The sequence below is a fragment of the Papilio xuthus genome, unplaced genomic scaffold, assembly GCF_000836235.2.
Source record: "Papilio xuthus unplaced genomic scaffold, Pxut_1.1 DF827542.1, whole genome shotgun sequence".
Taxonomy (NCBI): Eukaryota; Metazoa; Arthropoda; class Insecta; order Lepidoptera; family Papilionidae; genus Papilio; species Papilio xuthus.
Genome location: NW_013531107.1, coordinates 5,307,018 through 5,327,359, shown reverse-complemented (window position 1 = coordinate 5,327,359; position 20,342 = coordinate 5,307,018). Strand labels below are relative to the sequence as shown.

General features: G+C 31.0%; 1 protein-coding gene across 2 annotated transcripts in view; it reads left to right on the top strand.

Annotated features, from left to right (window-relative positions):
- Positions 1-20,342, top strand: part of mwh (multiple wing hairs) — a 75,263-nt gene that overhangs the window by 2,274 nt on the left and 52,647 nt on the right. For both annotated transcript variants that reach the window (XM_013314068.1, XM_013314067.1), the window contains exons 2-3: positions 12,632-12,860; positions 13,126-13,278. In XM_013314068.1, coding sequence (XP_013169522.1) covers positions 12,706-12,860; positions 13,126-13,278 — 308 coding nt within the window. In that variant the 5' untranslated portion in view covers positions 12,632-12,705. The remainder of the gene's footprint in view (positions 1-12,631; positions 12,861-13,125; positions 13,279-20,342) is intronic.

Genomic DNA, 20,342 nt, shown 5'->3' with positions numbered 1-20,342 from the left:
AATTTGATTTGATATAGAGAAATAAAATCCTGCAAAATATATCTCAAATATTTATTTAATTAATATATTATACATCACAAATGATAAAAAAAGAACAAGAAATACTCTAATATCGATTCGAGAAAAATATACAAAACGTTTAAACTAAGTCGCAATGATACTATTCGTATTATAGTTTTCATTTATCTTAGCGGCTCTTAAATTCGCACGAATCGCCACTCAGAAAACAATTCTAGGTACAACGGGTTGTTCGAGGATACGGGAGCCGCCAACATATTTGAATAGAACTATACAGATATGTTTACAAACAAAGAATTAGAAAGAATATGAAACAGCGAACTATACCATAAGAGCTTAAATTAAGCAACTATGGTGCTATGAAAAGTTTTCAACCTTATAGCATTGTGATCTCAAATGATATATCACCGAAATGGGTAGGACATTAATATCCTCGACTGTATACACAATATTAAACTCTTTATATCGTAAAATTCAAAACAGAGTATATGCTTAAATCGCATTTGCAGTAAAGCCGTAGTGCAAACCCAATCATGTTTTACGAGGTGCCCCGACTCGAGTCATACATATAATGTTGTTAGTAAAGGCAAAGTTTAAGCTAAGTCTAGACAGTATTAGGTTCGTGTTATATCTAGATCAATAATTATGTGAAACAAAAATATATAACGCTTATAAGTGTTTTTAAAATAATATAGAAATTAATATTCATCAAAATAGGTGTACTGGGTACTTTATCATTTATTTAAAAGTACTGGTTCTCTCTTACATGTTTGTTTGTCTGTCTTTAATAGTTATTCAAAAGACGTTTGATTTACAAAACAGAACTATTTACCGTTGGTTTCTGAGGCCAAAATCTGTGTATAATATAAAACATATCATCACTGACATAATCTTTAAACAGGGATTTAGGTCTCAGAAGCCCAAGATTAGCCCTTTTTTAGATATTATGAAAATTGTATAACTCAAAACGTATCTTTATAAAAGTAACAAGTACTGGTTTTATCTCTGATTGCTATTAGTTTCTATGTCATACCTTCACTGGTCCTACATATCGACTTTCAAAACATTACCTTTTCCTGGCCACTTAATTCTACTTAGAAACTAGCAGTAGGTGTTTTTCTCAGACCTTTACTAGAATATGTTACGTATTCAATTTCAATAATTCAGTATTGGTCTCAAGTTTTTTTAATCGTCTACGCAACAGAATCATATCTACAATGTACATATGAGTTTTTAAATTTGACAACGCCCATATTTTGTTGACTCTTGCGAGCTCACTATTATAAAATAACAAATTACAAAGTTGCACATATCTTACTAATATTATAAATGCGAATGTTTAGATAGATAAATGATTGGATGATTGTTTGTTAGAAAGTATCTCCAGAATGACATAACGTATTTCGAGGAAATTTAGCATAGATGTAGAACATAGTCTGGTAGAACACATAGGCTATTAATTAAGTTTTTTTTTATCTAGCTAGTATCTTATTATTATTTATTTTTAATTATTAATATTATTAAAAACAAAAATAATAATTAAAATGTATATCTTCATGCTTACAAACTTAATTTATATTTGTTATTATATTGTAACTTGGAAGCAGAACTGAACAAAAGGCTATTTTAGTTTTTATTATTTAGTATGTTTTTAAATAGTATTCAAAATTAAATCCAGTATTTAAATAATAGACAATCACAAGAAAAACATTATAAACTACTAGCTTTTAACACTTGTACTTGTTTTAAAGTTGTATAAGATTTTGTTCAAGTAGTTTCTGGCCAATTTACGTTTTGTGTTTCTGCACAACTTCGTCTTGTGTACAAGTTTTGAATTCTGTAAAGTTTCATGATACAAGCCGGCGATGTCGGAGAGTTGACATTGTTTCGTGATCTGTTCCTACAAGTTTTGGGTCTAAATCATGGAATTTGTTATTAGAGAAATTTCTTACATGTCTCATGTTCAACGAAACTTGTTACGTGTGTACATAAGACTAATCTGTTTCATCTAACTGAATCACTCAAATCATAAACGTTTCTTAATTATCTTACTAATATTATAAATGTAAAAGTTTGGATGGATGGACGGATGGATAGATGTTTGTGAAAAGGTACAGAACAGCTCACCGGATCTTGATGAAATTTGGCATAGATATAGAACATAATCTGGGAAAAAAATGCTATTTTTTTTTACCCCGCGTAGACGAAGTCGCGGGCAACAAAGAACTCAACATATGTAAATTTGTGTACACACAGTTTGGTCTCTCAATTTTACTATCAACACAATAGTAATGACACATCAATAGGAATTCCGATTGTTTATAAGAATACAAAATAAACAAATGCGACACGATTGTATTCCTAGAATTGTGTTACAAAATAATACTAAGTAGAGTGTCTTATCGATCTAAAATAGACCTTAGCTTTCGAAAACATCTCCACTCTTTTCTAGGTCCCACATCAACTTGACCAAGTTTAAGACTTGGAGATCCCAAAACCTCATCTTCCAGAAAAGTGTAGCTTTATTTAAAATGAGGTATATGTTACTAATATTATATTATAAATGCGAATGGATCAATGCATGAATGGATGTTTCTTAGAACGTATCTCGAAATTTGGCATAGATGTAAAACATAGTCTGAAAGAACACATACTACTAATTAACTTTTTGTAGTTTCGAATAGAGTCGGGGGCGACAGCTAGTTTATGTATAAATAGCAAGACACCGATGATCGCTTTAACGTTTAAGAAAACGCCCCTTTTGCTATTACCCCAACGGTAGTTTTTTTGTCACTGAAAACGGTTATAACAACAGTTCACTTGATGACAGGGATATAACCGTTACATGATAGAAGTGTTAATGAACATATAATAACTATAAAAGTTTTTCTTACTACACAACAACGTTCGTTCGGTGAACACTTATTACCATCAGATGTAATCTCGACAAAACATCAAGTAATTTTCTTACATAAATCTATTAGAGGACTGGAGATTATATAAATATAAATTGGTTTTGTATACTCAGGTGGCTTGTCAATGTTATGTATTTATAACCTTCAAATTATTATTACAAAAACATTCATCATCATCATCATCAGCTCACTATACGTCTCCACTAAGGGGCACGATGTCTACCCTAAGTTATGGGTGATTATTCCATAGTCAACCACGCTGGCCCAGTGTGTGTTGGTTGACTTCACACATAACTTTGAATTTCTTCTCAGATATATGCAGGCATCACGATATTCTCCTTCACCGTAAGTACATCGGATAAATGTACATATGTAAATCGAAAAATTAGTACATGGCGGGATTCGAACCCAGGACCTGCAGATTGCAAGTCAAGTGCTTGACCCCTGAGCCACCGACGCAAAAACATTATTTATTAAAAATATCTTCTTAATCTTTTAAAGCTAATACAGAAAAAGCTGTTAAGATCTTACTAATATAAATACCAAAGCTTACATGGATGGATGTTTGTTAGAATGTATCTTCAGAACGGCTAAACAGATCTCGCTGAAATTTTTCATAGATGTAAAACAAACTGTAAGTTTTTTTTTTTAATTCAGCTCGGAAGAAGTCGCGGGCGCCAAGTAGTCATATAAACATAAAGAAACTAAGCAAAAGTTTACGTATCAAACCGGTACACAATATATAACGTATTAGAAGCATTACTATTCAGCAGCATCATTAAAACACATTTAAATTAACTTCAATAGAAACACGAGTACAGCGGGCAGTAATTATTTTACACGAGACTCGCATTACTCCGTGGAATGCATTAGCAACTTTGTAGTAACACTGTAAATGGGCGGGAAACCTGGAATTTGCGTCTCTCTGCCGGACAAGTAATGGGCTCGCAGTTTTTTTATACGAACGAAATTGTGTACGACTTTTAATATGTACTTTGTTAAACTCTTTCACTTTTAATATACGTTTTAATTCTCTAAATTTAGGTAGTAATATTAAGTTATGTACCGCATTTGTTAAATTTCAACCTCTTTTAGATATCAATGGACAGTCGTTACTTCGCTCTTTTAATGAAAACCAAGAGGCTGCTTGCTAGTTTGCCACTTTGTACTATAGAAATGGGTGACAATCGTTTTTTTTTAATATTTTAGCTACTATAAACATTATCTAGTTTATTTTATAATATTTAGTTTTATTTTTAGTTTGCTTTAGTTTTAGTATATAGTTTATTTAATATAGTATTAATTAATTCATTTGTTTTGTAGTGATTAGTTATTTAGTAAGATTATATTTTAATTATTTAGTTTCCTAGAACTAAGATTGTTAATAAATCTTACTAATATTATAACATAATCTTAATCTTAAATGTTCAGATTGTTTCCTAATATTATAAATGCGAATGTTTATGAATGGATGATTGTTTGTTAGAAGGTATCTCCAGAACCGCTCAATGAAATTGGGTATTTATATAGAACATAGCCTGTAAGAACACATACTTAGTTTTTAGCTAACGGAGTCGCGGGTCACAGTATGAATCTTATTATATGATATTAAAGCTTAGCCTCATTTCCTCAAGCTTTAGTTTCCTACTAGCGATTCGTTATCCACTATTAGTTTACTTGCTATTGTTCCGTATATGTAACGAAAAGGAAGTCTCGAGACAGTCGCCTGTCCGTTTTGTGGACGTCACTTACATAAGTGATGAGTTTACTGTGTGACGTCATTACGTAGCAAATAGGTCACAAATATATCTAACCTTTTATCTATTATCTAGATTTAGCAGCTTAAAAATAGCAACATAGTTACTGGATTGATGATTTCGGACGTATCTTCATTTTGTTATAAACGTCACAAGCTTGTAAGTCAAAAGGGTAGACAGAGATACAGTAACGTGTTAATATTGTGATTTATCTTCAAAGTTTTCGTTTGTAATTTTCTACTTTTAGACATTATTAGTTAGAATCCTTTGGCGCGAATGGCGCGCTTTCGTTACAAAGTATCAGAATGATTAGTGAGGGGATATAAACGTCGACATTTTAGTAATGCTTTGCACCAGTACACCGGCACGGTGTCGGATTTTCTTTCTAATATTACTGGCAAAAGAATACTGGCTAAAAATATTTTTGGCAATATTTGTGTTAAGTATAGTTTGTTCTATTGTTTATGTAACAAATAAATAAATACATTAATAAATAATAGAACAGTTTTAGTAAATACGTAACTTTCACATCAACACTTTGTGCGGACTAAAAAAAAGTTGTATCATTTTGCGTTCTCTAGACCGTAATATTCGTAACTTCCTTGTCACGGTAATCGAAGCGCAAAAAAACTGTTTACTGTCTCCCGAGGTTTCTTTTTATCTTTCAACAAATGGATAAAGGTTAGTTTATTATTTAACGGTTCAATGAAATGGTAATACTTTTGTCTTAACATTTAAGAGCAATATTTATTTTATACAAACTTACGTGAGACATTATAAAAATTATATAAAAACGGCTAAACACTCACGTATATTCGTCCGGTGGCACCGACTAATTTCGAGCCCATCGGGGTCCCTTCATCAGGGTGTGTGGGACTGGTATTATTTCGCGGACGCGGCTGATGAAGGGCCCCGATAAGCTCGAAACTAGCCGTTTTTATATAAGTTTATTTATTTTGATATTTGTAACAAGGAATGTATTTTCTATCAACTATATTTTTTATGTTTTAGTACAAACATATGAATAATTAGAGTCTAAATAATGAAGACCGGTCAAATGACCGTCGGCCGTCTTTGTAGGTAGGGCGTTTTTCCCGTCTTTCTAGTGTTAAACGACAAATAAAAGTCGCTCTAGTTAAAACTTATTATGAGACAATTTCCGTAATCATTTAGTTTTCTATATTTACTGCTTATGTTAATAAAGCCACGTTAGATAATATTTTAACGAATAAAATATTAAAAAGAATAAATGCTTCAATTGTAACAATTATGTTGTAGTTTGGTGCTTGTAACATTTTCGTAAGATACTGAGGAAAGAAAATGTATTGACAAAACAAAGGCGTTATTGTTCGTTTGTTAAATGTTAATCTTCCTTGACACTAGTTATAGTTAACCTAAAATTAACGATGCTTAACTTAAAAGGAAACAACAAATTTAAAAGCGTTGACATGTCAAAAAAAAGTTCGATGTTTCATTGTATTTCGAAAAGCCTTAAAATGCGAGTTTAATTGAAGAAAAAAATGTTTCTGAACCAAAATTTTAATAAGCTCGATATTCTAAAGTTTTTTCTTTATTTTCTTCATCAACAATGTGTTATTCAATAAATAACCGTTGTATAAAACCAGTGTTTATCGAAGTCTGTAATTATCAAGGTAGAATGGATATGTGTGGCAATCTCGATGTGTTTTGCATTTACTTAGTAGCACGAGAAAACACATACAAAATGTGTTTCAGTATTATATGTTTAATCATTTAAATTCACTTAAAGAATAATTTTCATCAATTTAATGAAATAGCATTTAAATTTATTTCAATTTAATGTTATCAACTATTACTATGCGATGATCAATTGCGTGATGTATAAAGCACAGTTTAAAAAAGACATGTTTTACAAGCAACTACAAATTTCATTTGGCAAACTATAGAAAACGCTAAAATTTAATATAACGTTTATTAGTCAAATATATCTGAGCCGGTGGAGATAATTAAACTAAGCGCTTAGTAGCGCCCTCAAGATTTTCCAGCTGTAGTTGTCTACTTAAAAATCTTATGTGCCATTTTCTATACCTCGGGCCACATACGTCTACCTTACTATAGGTAAGTTAGTGTTCGTGACTGTACCTTATAGAGAACTACAATCAGAGAACTGAACACGATATGTTTGCATTCGTCGCGCCGCTAACAAAAGCCCGACTAAATGCATACCAGTACGCCAATTGAACAGGCATTCGAACTAAATACAGTAACTTACTCTGAACTATACAGTACGATCCGTTAGAATCTCATATGAGTAGCATTGCTAACTTGTTCTTACCTAACACTAGACGTTACGTTTTATAAGAACTTAAGTACGTTCGAAATTAACATGGAAAATAAACACTCTGTATCTACAAATATGGCTATACTAACTGTTGCCCGCGACACCATCCGCGCAGAATTAAAAAAAAACTTATATTACTTGTTCCAGACTATGTTCTACATCCATGCCAAATTTAATCAAGATCCGTCAAACCGTCTTAGATATACCTTCTAACAAACATCAATCTATCCATCCAAACATTCGCATTTATGTTAGTAAGATTGACTTGATTATTACTAAAGTTCAGAATTTGAAATGCATTTTTACATAACGGCGATGATTTAACTCTCGAATTATTTATTTATTCATTTAATATTTTTATTACTTGATGAATTAAAAGATAAAATAGTCAGATATGAATACGCCTTATATTTATATTTAAATTTCCTTTAGCTGAAGTTGCACTATGATTTATCGTCCGTGTAAATATCCTACCGACGCCAAAGTACGTCGTTTTATTTTCTTTTCTTGGCTCATACGTATTTTCACTTCCATATCCAAGAAATCTAATTCTCTCCCTATTTCCATATTAAATATAAAAAAATATATATAAATGTTTACTGTGAACTAGCAGCTATTGGACGCAATATCCTCTGGCAACTTTATCTATATATATAAAAATCAATTGCTGTTCGTTAGTCTCGCTAAAACTGGAGAACGGCTGAACGGATTTATCTTATTTTGGTCTTGAAATGTTCGTGTAGATTTAGGGAAGGTTTTGAATGTGAGATAAATTCGAATAATTGCTTGAAAAACCTTTTAGGAACTTTTTTTATTTTGACGCAGACGGCGTCGCGGGCGACAGCTAGTCTCGTATAAAAATTTACCTACAACTAGGAATATGTACTAAGAGTTAGTACTGAATAATTTTTGTATCTGTCTTACTTATTTCGTTCTTAAATTAAGAAAAATATTTAATGGGAAGTAAACTCTTAAATAAATCTCACGGCGTAATCACAACGCGATTATACCAAAAAATTAGGTTAACTTTTTCATAATCCAAAATATTAAAACACTAGTAGTCGCCCGCGACTTTGTCATTGCGGAATTAAAAATAAATTAACATAAGACACACACATAAACAAACTTTCTAATAAAAGTCATGTTAAAATCAATCTAACCGTTTCGAAGATTTTATTATTCAGGTAAAAACATAATAACATTTTTCTATCCATACTCATGACATGACATAAATAACTATTCATAAAAAATACACAAGATAGCTTTCTTTTAAACAAAGAATTATATTACCACGATATCTTTATTCGCAATGTTATTATTTACGTATAATTTGATCGTGTTTACTTTGCCTCGCTCTCTGCGAATTCTTTCTCACGATGTGTCGCATTACGGCTAAATAATTAGGACGACTATAAAACGTCAATTAGTGGATACTTATAATATAGTACCTTATTTTTCATACTCGCTTTTGGTAAATATAATATGATATCAATTAAATAATATTACTTTACGTAATACAACTTTCTAAAGCATTATTGAAATTGTTTCCCACTTTATTTATTAAATTAAATTAAAATTCATACTAATATTATAAAGCAAAAGAGTTTATTTGTTTAAACGCGCTAATGTCAGGAACTACTGGTCCGATTTAAAAAAATATTTTTTTGTTGGATAGTCCATTATTGGAGAGACCAATACTCGGTGTCTCTCTGAGAGATCGCATCAGAACCAGAGTCACATTGTACGCAGAACGGACGGCCGATGGGGCCGAAAAGTCCTAGAGTGGCGGCCGCGGACGGGTCGACGCAGCGTAGGTGGGCCTCTTGCACGATGTACCAATGACGTGGTCAAGGTTGCGGGAGTGCACTGGATGCGGGTGGCATAGGACCGGGCATTGTGGCAATCGATGGGGAAGGCCTACGTTCAGCAGTGGACGAATTAGGGCTGTATATGAGTCCATTTATAGAGGAAGGCTTTAGGCTATAACATTACGTTGCGACCAATATTTTTTTGAATTCCGAGCGTACGGAGTCGCTTGTCACAGCTAGTTAATAATAAAAAGCCAAACTTTATCACGCTTTTAATAAAAAAAATCAAGATTTCCGAATAACTTAAACGTAATATCTTAATACTTGAAATAATCCTTAAAATATCATAGTTTTAACAATGCAATTAACCTCTACGTTGTTTATTTCAAGTATCAAGATATGGTAGTTTTATGCAAATATATCGATAATAAAACTAACCGTTAGTCTGTTCGCACTATCTGAGTTACAGCTATACCACGCTCCGCGGGGCTTTGATACAAACATATTTAAATTTTATTATTTTATAGATTCGAATATGCATTTCGTTTAATTAATAGGAAAGTTTATTCATTTAAAATCTTTCTTTGTATTTAATTGTTTCTAATAATAACGTTTCTTTTCACGTATGTGTTCTTTTTCTAAGTTCTAAATTTCTAAAACTGTAACAATATTTATCGTTTAAAATCGACGACGTGACGATAATTTTTAAGCTCGCTACACACTTTCAGTTTTGACTGAATAGACGAACTGTAGAGTTAAACTTACTCGTATATCCAAAACCGAGAACAGTGGACTTAGTAATACTAGGACTTAGAAATATTTGCAACAAGCTTCTTCTCATAATCATCGTCAACTATGAAAATATATGATAGTTTTTTAGTGTAATTTTAGCCGTTTTAGAGACACCTTCAAACAGCCAACAATGATTCGCATTTATCATATTAGTAAGATAAAAAAAATAGTTGTTGACCATTCGTACTAGGCACACTAGTTAAACAGTTCATTGTAAACATGCGTCAGTTTTAACTGTACAGTTCGATTGTTTAGTTTGAACTGTACAGTAAAAACTGAATATGTATTGGTTTATGACACTAAAGAAAACATTTAACATTATAAGCTACTTTTTTCCTTTATAAATCTGTACGTTCGTAAATCCAATAATCTGTTATAAATAGAACAAATGAATATTTAATAGCAATAAAGCTCTAGTGCTTCATTGCTTCTAAATATTCATTGGTATCAAATTTAATAGTTCTAGTGAGACGTATATCTGAATTTAATTGCTTTTATACATATTAAACGGCATTAAGACATACAAATAGGCAATTGTCTTCGAGTCCATTTACGTTATTATTAATCATACTTATTTCATACTGAAATATTTTCTAATTCACGTGGAAATGTATTTTTATACGATTTTATTACTTTACTCTGTTTAATAAGCAATTAGGTTAATTATTTCATGATTAAATGGATATAGATTATACATCTTAACTAACTGTATCCCGACTCCGGTCCCGCGAAATTTAAAAAAAAACTTTATAAGTAGTCTACGTGTTCTTACCCACAATGTTCTATATCTATGCAATATTATTATAAAGGCTCGCTAAAGCTCCATACAGCCTTCTGGAGATACCTTCTAATGAACATCCATCCAATCATCCATCCATCGATCCCTCCATACGTCCAAACTTTGCGTATATCGTATTAGTAAGATTAGTATGAATTAATTAGTAAGATTCAATAGTAAAAAGTTAACGTGAGTTTTCAATGCAAACTTTAATTTTCCTGTCACCGAGTTATTTGTTATTTTTAATTTGTATTGCAAGTATGAACAGCAAAGTTTAACCCCTTATTGACATCATTATAAAAGTTTTAGACAGTTACATCATTTATTTAGCTTACAATGAATAGACACGACATCGTCGTAAAACATCATTCAATCATAAAAAAGAAAATTTATAAAATTTACCGCTTATGTGTTAAAAATTCCAAACCGGTATTTCCAAACCGCTACGACTTAGGGTCCTTCAAGAAGCGAGCTTATAACCACCTCAAAAGCCGGCAACGCATCTGCGGTTCCTCTGGTATTGCTGATGTCCATGGGCGTCGTTGAACATCTCGGTGTTCCCGCTGCTCGTTTGCCCCCTTCTGTTATAAAACATAAAAAAAATGTACTTAAGTCTTCGTTAGAAATAAATAACTGCCGCTGACAAGTTTGCATGTAATTAAAAAAAAAGAAGAATTAAAAAATAAAATACACAATCTTTATTCAACCGTTGAGATGTAACAAACATCCTTATAACCAAACTTTCACATTATTAATATTAGTAATAACTATAATAATTAATGTGTAAAAAAATGAATTTAATTATTAAAATTAACCTCTCTTAGTATTGTTTAATATTATGAGCATTTAAAGCACTAACACCCCAACCCCTCACAAAGGGTGTTAGCGTGAACCTGGCAGCAAAATAGCAAGCATCAAACGTCTTGGAAACATTTTTATTTACATTTCAGAGATGATTTTGTGAAGATATCCTTTTATAGACAATAGAAAATATATATTTTGAATGCCAGGTTTAAAGAAGTCCAAATAGCAAAGAATGTTAAACATATTAATTTAAAATGAAGGTCTTATTTTTCCAGGATTAAAATGTATAATTCAATTCAACTTAAATTTAAATAAGGTCATAAAATATATATTTTTCAATTTTGTTTAATATACTTTGTTGCTATTAAACATACACTAACATATATATGTGAATATTTTCAAAGCTATACATCAAAACTTTCTCGATATCAACGGCAATAAATCAACATAACCGCTAGTGTGTTTCATTAACAACCAACGATAGAAATTATTAATTTTTTGCGCACGTCGCAAGATCGTCAACAAAATCAATATCGCATTTACTAGAGAATATTCATGTAAACACATAATCGATTGTTACACGCAATTTTTTATTGAATCATCAGCTCACTATAAGTCCCCACTGAGGGACTTGGAGCCTACTCTATGTCAGGGTAACTAGACCATAATCAACCACGTTAGCCTAATGTGTTCACTTCACACATATCTTCGCGAATATGTAAAGGTTGTATCACGATTTTTTCTTTCACCGTATAAACGTTGAAAAGATGTAAACCGAAAAACACTTTGATACATGATTCGAAACCCAGGACCTGCAGTTTCAAGTCAAGTGCTTACCCCTGGGCCACTCTTGTGTCGAATAACTATGCTTAAAAGGTTGTGGTACCGGATTAAGCGGCTAGGAAATATAATTAGTGATTTTCAATTGTTTTTAGTTAAAACAATTGAAAATCATTAAGTAAATACATACAAAAATGTAATTGCATCTCGCTTATTTCTATGTAAATAAGAACGATAACGATGTGTTTTATGTGAGTGTTTCAACAGTGGAAATTTAAGGTTAAAAAGTTATATTTGTGTATTTAATTCAAGCAGAGCCATGATACTCAATCGCAACGAATCTCCGTAAATTGCCTTTTTTCTCAACATAATTAATTTGCACTTGAAATAAGGAAAAGGAGCAGTAAAAATCCGCCCGTTGTAGTGTTGATGAAAATAAATTTATCCAAGCCTCGAAGGGCAGTTTTGTTTTTAAATTTATGTGAAACAAAATTACAATTTAATTAGGTTTTTCTTAATTAAGATGATTTACAATTTGAACATTTCTTATTTAGTTAATTGAATTGTAATAACAGTTAAAATGCTACCTACATTTTTTAATCAAAATTAAAAAAAAACATTATGCATCTTCTAAATAAACTCCAATTTCCTTTTTTCAGAATCAAACGTCCATCGTTCGCCGTCGCCCCAATCAAAATGACAAAGTAATTCTAAATTCAAACGTGCCGGAAACATGGGGAGCGGACAGAGCAGCGCCACCAGCCGGAAATGGTCGGGAAAAAGGGAACCTCCGCCGCAAGCGGAATCTTCCAGAATCCTATTCCTTCTTTATTTGATTCACAGAACTTGGAACATTGTCGTCGAACACGTTGATTCTAAAAGCTCAAGGCAAGTATTTTATTTAAAAAAAGAAGTAATATTTAACATTTAACTTGTTTGCCTTCAATTAAAAAGAAGAAGTCGATTACAATTTCTTTACGAACTTTTAAGATTGACATGGGATATTTCTGAACTTTTGTAAGCATGCAAAGTGCAAGTGATTTTTTTTATTATTATAAACGGTATTTTCAGTTTAAAAAATCCGTAGCAAAATGTTCCCTTTGAAAAATCAATAGCAATGTTTATAATAACACTATTTGCTATTATATTTCAGATGGCGCGGCTCACACACGGTACCGAGCTCGGGAGAAGGTCTAGGTCAAAGGTTCGACTCCGTCAGCATCGAGGAGTCAGACCCTGGATCCTGTTACTCCACCTGCAGCTGTAGCTATTGCCGTCTGCGAGAATGTGCACAAGACTGTGTGAGGTATGTTATTTAATTTAATATGTTTGCGACTTACCTTTGTTGGATGTGTATTCAAATATCAGTAGAAACATATTTAGGATTGCCATTACGTCCTTAACTCATATTACATTTTATTATATATCGCTAAATACTTTATATACTTAGTTAATAAAGAATTAACTATTTTTTTCTCTTTCAGGTAAGCAAAACTCCCATTATTGTCGTGTCAAATAAGCAGTCTTTGGAAGATGGAAATACTCGCGAGCAGCGAAAGACCATTTGGAGTTAACCGAGACTATAAAATCAATCATAATATTTTTAAATTAGCATAAATACCAATTAATATATTATTTACAAATCATTAAATATAACTCATATATAAAACAACTTTGATGTACTATACTTTTACATTTCAAGTTAATTTTTCCGTTTAGAAAAAGCCTTCTTTTAAACTGCATTGCCGACCTAGATATCCATCTGCTCGTACCTCGCCTTGATTTGCCAAAGAAATTCTGGACCTAATTCAAATTTCAACATCTATACTTTCGCTAACTTGAAAAGAGCAACTCTTAGCCACAGAGTAAGAGAATTTAGAAGTTTAAAAATGTGAGTAACAATTTAATTTTGATATAAAGTGTCGTTTTAGTATAGTTAAGTAAATTTCTGTTTATTAATTACAATATTATACTTTTATAAATTGTTCTAGAGGTTATGATTACTATTTACATATGTCAAATCTATGCAGTGTTAGTGAAATAGACTTTAAAATTAAACTATTGCAAATTAATTGCACTTCTGTTAAATTAAAAACAATAAAATTCTAAAATAAACATTATTTAATTACTAGCTGTCGCCCGCAACTGCGTTCGCGCGATATTAAAAAAAAACTTCATAAATAGCATATATGTTCCTTTAGACTATGTTCTACATCTATGCCAAATGTTATCAAGATTCGTACAGTCGTTCTGGAGATATCTTCTGACAAACATCAATCCACCATCCATGCAAAAAATCGCATTTATAATATTATATTAGTAAGATTAATATGAAGAAAGATAGTCTGCAAATCTTCTTTGGTTAAAAGTATTCATAATATTTTAATTAATATTTAATAAGAGTGGCGCAGCTGTGATGTAATATACTGTGGTACTGCAGTATCATTTGAACGCTAAGCACATTCAGATGTGTACCTCTGCAATGTTCTAATTGATTAATGCATTGGATCTTCTCTTCTGAGTTTCAGCCGATTTAAAACCACACTTGCAAAACTTACGATGTTTTAAAGTTTATAAACTTCCTTAGTGTTCAAAGTGGTTTTATTTTCAAAGGAATTTTACTATATATTTGAAAGTAATTGAATATAAAATAAATTCCAGCTTGATACCTTCACGCGTTTTTGAGAAAAAGGATCTTGACAGACGGACGGACGGACAACAAACTGATCCTATGAGGTTTCCGTTTTTTTCCAATGACGTACGGAACCCTAAAAAGCGGCAACTTGTCTACATCTTACTTGTTACTTTAGTGCTATAAATGCGTATGTATGGATGGATGTTTGTTAGAAGGTATCTCCAGAACGACCGTATGGATCTCGTTAAAATTTGGCATAGATGTAGAACAAAGTCTTTAAGAACACATGGGCTACTTATTAAGATCTTTTTTTTTAATTTCCATTTCCAGCAGACAGAGTAAAGAGCGAAAGCTAGTTAATAATAATAGGACAAAGGAATTGTTCTGGATTATCTGAAAACCTATTAATTTTGTTTTTTTTTTTTATAAAAGATAGCTTTCATAGTAACGATACTTTAGCTATGTAAAATAATGTTTAAATGAATATTAATATTTATTTCCTAGTGATCGTAAAGTAGAAGTAACTTGGGAAGAATACACTTAGAGCTAAAAGCTATCTTTTTTATTGGAACTAAACAGTCATTTTACTATAACTTAAGTACCAATACTTAAGTAACAACGAGCTGTCAAAGTTTATGACGATTTTCCTTAACGACTTTGCCACTTAAGTTTAACAGAGTTTAGAGGTAACAGCAAATATTTTATAGACCTGATCAATATCGTCTCGGGTCACGGCTTTGTACGTTATTGGCACTAATCGATTATAATTGTAAAGGTCATTGACCTTGAAGTTAAAGCACTTTAGATAATTCGAATACCATCAAAACTTTCCTAATGTTACAATTAATTAAATTGTTAATGTTTAAAACTAAATTTAAGGAATTTATAATATTAAAATATATTAATTAAAGCAAAACTAAATTCCTAAAACCTTTGTGAGAAACATTCAAATTTGACGTTTTTACTTCAATGTAAAACGCACTGTCGCCCGCGACTACGTCCGCGCAGAATTAAAAAAAAACTGAATTATTCGCCTATGTGTTCTTCCAGAATATGCTCAACAACCATGCCAAATTTCATTGAGATCCGTTCAGCCGTTCTGGAGATATCTTCAAACAAACATCCATCCATCTAAACATTCGCATTTAATATATTAGTAAAATTGAAGCTCTGACTATAATTATTATTATAATACAGTCAAAGTTGATATACTAAATGTATTCAAATTAACACAGATTTATTTAACTAACTTAACATACAGTTAAGTATAACTGTTTAACTTTTAACGCTTGACAACACATCAATACAAAACAAATGCATTTTGCATTTAAATATTGTTTTCAATTTAAATATGGAATGTAGGCAGGAGTATTCAAGTATATCCAGAGGTCGGGTTTAAACCCATCCTTCAATGGAGTGGTCTGTATTCTTTTATTCTCCACCCCTCTTGTCCGTTTGCAGGATTTAACGAACCATTATTTAAAGGCTTACAAAGGCTCGTAAAGGCGTCAGAGGTATTACTCTCGAAACGCTATCGGCATCTGAAGCGGTTCTTTCCAACGATTCGATACGAAAGCTTGTCCTTAATCAAGGATACGTCGAGCACAATAAAATACTCGATGTGTGGTTTGGAATACTTAACTGGAATACCTATTTTAAAAGCATTAAAATGTAGATTTATTACCTTGTTTGGCTAAATATTAAGAAAACCTTTTACAAATCTTCGTAGAATCAATTTTTGTCTAGCAGCATTTACATCTAAGGTAAATAAGATATAAATCATATTGTTATTTCTGTTTTGTCAAAGATAAAAACAAAATGACGCTATGTTTATACAGATATTGGTTTCGGGCACCAATGAGTATTTATGCTTGGATTAAGTAGTCCAAATTTTTAAAAAATAACAGCAAAAATTGAAGTACATATCGAAAAACTATAGGTAAATCGCTATCTATTATAGCTTACGTCCAATTTGATATAAATTTTTGGTCAAGACAATACGGTATAAAAAATGCAATGATATATCAGTAATTTCTTATAGTTTTCTTAACTATTAACCGTCATTCTCCACACCTTTAGTAACGATATTTACTCCTATAAATTTATATGAAAGACGCACAGAATTCGTTTGGTTTGTGACTGTATTTTATACAGTTTGTATGAAATGAAATCTCGGCATTTGACGGAATAGGCGTAAACTTTTTTTATGTCACAGGAATAAAAATGTTTCAGAATAATCTACAGGCAAGCTTGAAAGACTCTCTCGGGAAAATATTGCTTTTGAAACCGAAAGTCATAGAGTAGAAAAGTAAGCGGTACCATTTATATTAAAATTGACAATGATATTAAAAATGTTTAAAAATATATGAAGAAAATAAAACTGCAAAATATTTCATTCACTAAGCAACGAATTGTAATTTTTTTTATTACTTCAGAAAGAATGAACAAGCAAAAATATTTTCAAATTCTATGTATTTTTTACTTCAATAGAACTACTCATTCTATAGCATAATATTTACGTCCGGCATTTGGTTAGGTTAGTAAGCACTTGTTCAAAAGCACAACTTTGTCTGCTGACTTTTATATACTGTAACAATATTTATAAGTATTCTCGTCGAGTATTTTTGATATAAATGTTTTATGGTCATCGCGGACAGACTTTTATAATTTAACTTTTTGATTTGAAATTTTACAAAATGAAGTTTTTTCCAAATGAAGCTATTCGTCAAATTTGTTTTAACTTTTGTACGAATTTAACTAATTTATCGAAAAAAATTCTGGTGTCTTTTAACTGATAAAAGTATAATAATACATTTTATAAAAACTGGCATCACTTCGATGTAAATAAATAGGCTTATTGGATTTTAAAATTAAGTCATAATGTTTTATTTTATTTCACAATTATATTTTACAATATAATTTCCAGCTATTTCTTTAAATACAACGCCATCTATCGTCCTTATAACGCACCAACAACGAGGTGAAAGCGCGTACGCTCTTGAAAGTACGATTGTAAATAGATGGCGCTGTTGTAAATTCAGCGACGGTAAAATTTAACTTGTTGCACTTTTTTCAACTAAATTAATCTTACAGTTACTTTAACGTTTACTACTTTCTGCGATGATTAAATTATATTTAAGAAAAATTATCGTTAAAGTTCTATAATGTTTCAACATAATAACCGATCAATAGAAGTATTTATTTAATATTTGGTTACATTTTTTGTGGTATACTATTTATTACTACTATTACTACTATTTTCAGATTTTCTTTCTGGAGTCACAGCAGCTCCCCTGCCAATGTATTCTTCTTAGAAAAATATTACCTTAGTTACAATCGGCCTATTGCAATAATTAAAACGGCTTCAAACTCTAAAGTCGTTTAATAGCAATTTAATTGAGATGCCTTTAACTAAATATATATTTAAACTTGTGATATTGTAATCCATAGTATTATTACAAGAATAACGATAATTACATTAAATTAAATAATACACGACAAGCCTATTGCGATAGCTATAAACAAAATCTGTTGACAAAACGACGTCGTCAACCAGCAAAACAAGAAAGAGACGCTCTTGAAAATTCCAAGTTCAGCTCGCCGCCTGCGCCAGTGTCGCTACGACTGCCCACGCGTGCGCACATGTTTATCATAAAATAGTATTCATACAAAAATAATCAACTCACTCGATCTACGATCGAAAGATGTGTTTGTAATTTAAATTCGTGTTTTTTTTATTATTGCATTGTGAATGTGATTGTGTACTTTTATGGCAGTGTAATTTTTGTTTTTTTTTTCAAGTTTAGCAAGAATAAGGTAAGTTTTTGAATGCCTTGTTTTATTAATTTGTAGTATTTTTCATCATACATTTGAATAGTTAACATAAGTATTTATTTTAAGTTTTAATGAGGCAATTTTAACCAACTTATCCGTCACTACAGTAACAACTGCAGTGAATTTAATTATGTTTAATTCTGTTCAATTAAAATATAGATTACATTTTCTCATAAAAGCTTAAACAATTGGACTTAATTTAAACATTGAATCTATAATTTTTTGGTTATGAATAACGGTGTGAAAGATCTCTTATAAGTTAATTCGTAGCTGCGGTTAGAATATACACCTCAATGCAGCTATCAATTCGTTCATATTAAAATTCAATCAGAAACCTCGTACCTAATTTAGATTAATTTACGTATATACTGCAATAATTTATGCCTAACTTTGGTAATTGGAATCAAATTTACTTTTTTAAAATTATATAGTAATATTCAATTATGTAATGTCTCTATTTAGTAAATAAACAAGTAAATAACAGCTAACGGAGTATGAAGGACTTTAATTTGAAATTTCAAAATGCGCATGCTTATTACGCGGCAATACACTGAAACATTTGAAGCCTCTCCAAGGTAAACAGCCATCGGCTAATAAAAAGTACCTCAAAAATCAAATCATCTACATCTCAAGGTTATTAGTACACCATTCTCACTTATGTAAGCTATAAGATTATAGATCTACGATTACTAAATGTAAATTGCAATAAAATAAAACATCACGTATACATATTAAAAGTAATACATGATTTATTATAAACTATTATTTGAGTATAAAGATAGGAGCAGTTTCATCAATTTATTTATATACTAGCAGTGACCTGCGACTTTGTCTGCGCCGGGATTAAATAAATCCAGTAATAAATATAGCCTACTAGCTATCGCTGGCGAAATAAGTAGCCTATGCGTTCTTTCAGACTATGTTCTACATCTATGCCCAATTTTAGCGAGATCCGTTGAGCCGTTCCGGAGATACCTTCAAACAAACATCCATACGTCTAAACATTCGCATTTATAATATTAGTAAGATGTCACCAGGCTATCAGGAAGCTAACAGTGAAAGATTTTTTCAAATCGGTTGAGGAGTTTCGGAGCTTATCCAATGCAAATAAACAAACAATCAAATCTTTCCGGTTTATTATAGATAGACATAAATAATTCACTATAAAGTAATGTAAATAATATATATTCAAAACATGCTATGAATATTTATAGATAAACAAGTAAAATCCTTTCAGACAGATGAAAGCGGAAATTACAAAGTATGTTCAATTTTAAACCGTATTATTTTATGTTTTTAAATAAAATATTTATGCAAAGACGAATGGTAACTTTACATTTTTGAAAAATCTGTACTTACTGATATATAAAAAACTTAATATATAGTTAAATAAAAAGCAGCTCTTCAAGGCATAAATTCGAAAAAAAGAATAAATAGTACCTGATAATACTATGTCCGTCTCCTGCCTCTAAGCTACCTCCTCACCAATTTTTAACCATATCGGTAAAGCCGTTCTTGAGTTATAAATATTATAACTAATACGACTTCCTTATATATATATATATATATATATATATTGTCTCTGTTTTCCTCAAAGAGAGTTACCGTGGATTTCCGAGTCCAAAATCGTTTAAAACATATCTCAGTGTTAGTAAAGATAATGACAGGGATGATTTATTTACTGAGGTTTTGACGTCAGAAACTCTCGTTAAGGAAGATATACAAAAAAATCTTTCTACAATGAAAACTTAAGATAATAAAAGCTTTTTTCAACTAAAGATTGTTTCAAAAGATAAATATTAAGCGTAAAAAGATAAATTAAAGTATTAAAACAGAAAAGAAAGATATAAAATTAATGGACGGTAATAAAATTAATGAAATTCATATTGTCAATGTCGTAG